Source organism: Octodon degus, unplaced genomic scaffold, assembly GCF_000260255.1.
Source record: "Octodon degus isolate 3935 unplaced genomic scaffold, OctDeg1.0 scaffold00005, whole genome shotgun sequence".
NCBI classification, from domain to species: Eukaryota; Metazoa; Chordata; class Mammalia; order Rodentia; family Octodontidae; genus Octodon; species Octodon degus.
The window spans coordinates 10,353,402-10,357,807 of NW_004524581.1; the positions used below are offsets into that span (position 1 = coordinate 10,353,402).

Genomic DNA, 4,406 nt, shown 5'->3' on the forward strand with positions numbered 1-4,406 from the left:
TCTCTCTAATAAATAAATAAATAAAAAAAAAGAAAGAAAGAAAATAACACAGCTCCACACTCCCTTCCTAGATATAGGTCCCATGCACTGTGTGCCTTTACCTGTGTTCATTATGTCCCCATAGCCACCTTTGACTCAAGGATCCTGTTTGTTCATTTGTTTTGAGACAGTCTTCCTATGTAATGCAGGCTGGTCTTGAACTGAGTAGCCCAGGCTGGCCTCGAACTCCTGGTGACCCTTCTGCTTCAGCCTTTTGTGTGTTGGGGCCGTGCCCTGTGAGAATGAATCATTTATCCTGCCTTCTTAAGTAGGAACAGGTGTTTGTTTTGGTCTGAGACAGGGTAGTTCAGGCTGGCCTTGAACTCACTACATAGCCCAGGCTGGCCTCCAACTCATGGTGATCTTCCTGTCTCGGCCTCCTGAGTGTTGGGCCTACAGGTGTGCACCACCACATTGGGCTGCCTCTCAGGAATCCTAGTTGGGTCTTGGAGGGATAACTCAAAATCTCCCTTGTCACACAAATCCCTGTGTTTCCTAAGCCCATTTTTTATTCTGCCATCTTCATTAACTTCATTTATCCTAAAAACAGCCAGTGGTTTTCCTGTTGGATTCCCAGATGATACGGACCCCAGCAACAAGCCTGCTGAGCTCCCACCCTGTCCCCCAGTACTTGGAATAATGCTTTGTATGGAGTGAGTGATTTCATTTAAATGCCTGTTGGCCAGAATGTAATGTAGCTTCGTAGCTGAGTGCCTGCCTAGGTCCAAACCTCAGAAACACACACACACACACACACACACACACACACACACACACACGAAAGGCTAAATGTCCGTTGACTCCAATTGGAATTGGCCTGTGAGAAAGAAGTTTCTAGAGCTTGAGGCCAGCGGTATAAGTTTTATTGGCAACATCAAAGCACACATTTGAGAGATGGGATTTGCTTTAGGGTCCTGGGTTCTAAGGACTTTATTTTACCCTTCACAGCTGCTTGGTAAATGAATTAGAAAGGGTGCAAGACCTGGCACAGAAAGGACATCATTACAAAGAATACCATTAAGGCTGCCCAGCAGTTGCACAGAAGGGAGAGCTTATTCAAGGCGGTGAAAATAACAGAGCTCCAAGAATGAAGAGAGTGGCTGGGGGAAGGGCTCGATTCCTGGTGTTGGCAGCGACGCTGGCATCTTTCTACAGCAAAGATGCGCCCCTAAGTGGAGGCAGCAGGGTCACGACGGCAGGTCTGACTGCAGTGCGGGGGGCAGAGGGCGGTTCTCAGTTTCCTCCCTGTGTCCAGTTCAGCCACCCCCACCCTGGGAATGCAAGGCAGGGTGGCATCTATGTCATGGACACTGCCACTTGTTCGATGAAGCTGGCCAGGTTTATGTCCCGTTCTGAAAGCCCTGCACATTCATGGGTGCTCAGGGTGATGTGCACCTGCAACAAAACCAGGAGTTCAGGGCCTGCCAGTGCTGCTGACTGCCGAACAGTGCAGAGCATTGCTACCTGCTGGGCTCTGCCCCAGCAGGGGCTCCAGAATAGCAGGTGTCACTCCTGGGGACAGTAGCCGGTAGCCAGGCACTACTATGCTACTCTCTAGGGAACAGCAGCTGGTTACCACTGCCTGTACTAGGGCCAGGGCACCCGACAGGTCTGGTTCTACTACACCTCCCCTTGATGTAGTTTCAGATGTCAGGAGCAACCTAATAGTTAAAGGCAAACCCCAAAACCACTGCTGACTGCTAGTTTGTAGTGAGACAGTCTTCCTATGTAATGCAGGCTTTGGAGGTGTGTTTATGTGGAGTCAAAGAAGATGAATAGAATGAGAGGGTTAGGCTGGCCCCGCCAGGGCCTCCCAAGCCGCCTTCTCAGAACTGGATGGGGCAGAGCACAGGAGGCTGCCCGGCCCCACTCACCTTGTTGTATACGTTAAACCATTCGGGGTGGTGGTCCAGCTTCTCAGCCTGCAGGGCCACTCTGGTCATGAAGCCGAAAGCCTGTTTGAGTGGAGCAAGACCCATCTTAGTGCTCTGAGACAAGAGATGCCCGGGTACCTTTTTAGGGCCACTGGGACTACCCCAGACACAGGAGGATAGACTTGCTTCCCACAGGAATGGTCCCTGGCTCTCGGCCTTTTCCCAGGGTACTTGTCCTAGAGGTTGTCTCTGCAGCTCAGAGGATGTCTCATTTGATTGCTAGCAAGGTGAAGAGCACAGGACGTTAAAGTCTTGCCAACCTTTTGGCTGTCCATTAAAATGTCAATTGATATACACCTGGTTGCTACCTGAACCATGTCCTCTGAAGATTGTTTCTTAAGGTACTAGGCAGGGTAGGCCCTAACCCATCTTCCTGACCCTTACCAGTTATGCAGGGAACTGAATTTCCCACATAGACTGGATTAGTGTGGTCAGCCAGCCTTGGCCCCCTGGACTTGAATTGGGAAAGAGGCTGCATGCTGTCCCCTCCCCAACATACCCTGTTGAAATCTTTGAAGTGGAACTGCTTGAAGATGGCATCGCGGCCTTCCAGCTCGTTCCACCCCACAGCCCTCAGGTTGGGCAGCAGTTGGTCCCTCTCCTCAGCGCTCAGCCTGTGGGCTTTGCCAGCCTAGAAGATGAAGAGTACCCAGGCCTCAGGGCCTTGCCTTTTATAGGTCAGAATGGCCCCAGGCCCTTGGCGGAGTTTCTCTGGGCTGCTGTGATGGTCACAGGTGACCTATCAAAGGGGCAGTGGGTCTTTAAGCAATAGACCAGGAGCTCCCAGTGTGCCACCCTCCCCAGGGGGTGGGGACTCCACATGTTCACCAAAAGGCTGTCAAGTTTTGGGGTTAACATTCCTCTCAGAGAAAGAAAATCTCAAGGGAGGGTAAGGCCAATCCGTGGGAGAGGGCCCCACAGCTAAGATCCATGAGGGAGTAAAAGCAAAATCCAGCCTCTATCAAACGTGTTACAACCCCACATTGCAGGAAGTGTCGCAAGCACGCAGGCTGCCTCTGCTTATGATCTAGCATATCCTGTCCACCCCTCGTGCCTCACTGCAAAGAGAAGCTGACACCTGGAGCAGCAACATGACCTCTCTGGTGTTCTCTCGCTCACCCATGGGTGATGCACAGGCAGGTTCTCAGCGTAGGCTGTGCATCTGTGTCCAGCATTTAAAGCAGGTTTCCAGGTGGTTGAGCCACACTGCTGTTGGCAGCCACTGGCACTGCCTCTCCTACATCCTCGATTACAACCACTGCCCGGAGCTGCCAGGCCAAGGTTATTGGACTTTCTGTTTCCCGGCAGGTTGGGGGGCTGGGCAGTAATGGGTCCCAGGGCATATGGCAGCCCCAGTACCCCATGCTGTTTACCTGCAGTGCCAGGTGCTCTCAAGGCAGCTGAAAGTAGCAAAGTTCTAGCTGTGTGCAGACCCTCAGAGCAGTCAAGGAAGCAAGGGTCAGTCCTGTCCTCTGGGGGAGTCCAGGTGAAGGGACAGACCCCTGGGCTTCAATGACAGAAGCACCTCAGGACAGTGGGACAGGGTGCTGAATTTAAAACCAATCAGGTCTGGAAGGGAGGGTGGGGGGCGAATTTAGTCTGTAAAACAGACTACAGACTGGATGCCCTGGGATGAGAGGAGGGCTGTGGCACTGTCTCCTGCTTTGTAGGTAGAGGGCTAAGAAGCTTTGCCTTACAGATCCTCCAGGGAGTGCCCAGGGGCTACCTCAGTGAGCAGCAGGTTGTTAAGCAAATGTCATTTGCATTTCTAAAATCATCAGAGGCCCATCAGGGCTGGCATCTGTAGTAGCAGAAGCCTTCCTTCCTGAGAACCAGAGCTTGCTCTCTGAACTGAGGGGGCTTGGTTTCTCTACGGCCTGAGTCCTGGCTGTGGGTGGCTGCAAAAGTGGCAGCAGAGATCCACAGCGCTGCTCAACAGACGGGTCTCTCCAGGGGTGGCCAGTTCCGGTGGCTGCCGGGTCCTTGTATCCAGGCAACCACCTGTCAGCCAAGGCCTCAGAACCACTGTTTATTTCCTTGGCGCTGCAAAGGACTGATGGGTACAGCATCAGTTTAGGGGTTTAGGGGCCTCCCTTTCTTTGTAGCATCTTCCAGAGCCTCTCCTGCCCCATGCACGAGGCGGACAACAAACCCTTTGAGCGCTGGGGTCAGAGGGGGAAGGGCCCTATTTGCTTAGTAAATCAGATCAGGCTCAGATTCCCACCCCCACCCTCGGGCTGCGTGCTGAGGGGTTACTCTACCCAAGCCCGAATGTTTGGGGCTTCAGTACCCCTCCCCATGCCCTCAGTGTCCATCCAAATTCCCCCGTCGCTGATCGCTCCCAACCATGCGCCAGGGCCTGAAAGGGCTGTTTGCTGCAGCTTCTCGGCCTGGAGGGCCAAAGCTCGGCCTGATGGGACAAACCGAGTCATT

At 52.9% G+C, this 4,406-nt stretch overlaps 1 protein-coding gene across 2 annotated transcripts; it reads right to left on the reverse strand.

The window, feature by feature from the left end:
- Positions 1-880: 880 nt before the first annotated feature.
- On the reverse strand, positions 881-4,288 carry Pcbd1 (pterin-4 alpha-carbinolamine dehydratase 1). 2 transcript variants are annotated; one of them, XM_023719054.1, is made up of 4 exons: positions 4,235-4,288; positions 2,473-2,604; positions 1,914-1,994; positions 881-1,434 (listed from the first exon to the last, which is right to left on the reverse strand). In XM_023719054.1, exons 1-4 carry the CDS (start codon positions 4,286-4,288, stop codon positions 1,336-1,338), a joined length of 366 nt encoding a protein of 121 aa, XP_023574822.1. In that variant the 3' UTR covers positions 881-1,335. The 2 variants fall into 2 exon arrangements, with proteins under 2 accessions (XP_023574822.1, XP_023574829.1); XM_023719061.1 differs by lacking the exon at positions 4,235-4,288 and adding an exon at positions 3,347-3,538.
- Between the last annotated feature and the right edge of the window lie 118 nt (positions 4,289-4,406).

Coding starts and splice junctions, on each gene's coding strand:
- Pcbd1 (XM_023719054.1), bottom strand. CDS start 4,288: ATGGACACTGAGGGCATGGGGAGGGGTACTGAAGCCCCAAACATTCGG. Junction 1,995..2,472: donor ACTTCAAAGATTTCAACAGG/GTATGTTGGGGA, acceptor CCACTCAAACAG/GCTTTCGGCTTCATGACCAG. Junction 1,435..1,913: donor GGTTTAACGTATACAACAAG/GTGAGTGGGGCC, acceptor GTTTTGTTGCAG/GTGCACATCACCCTGAGCAC.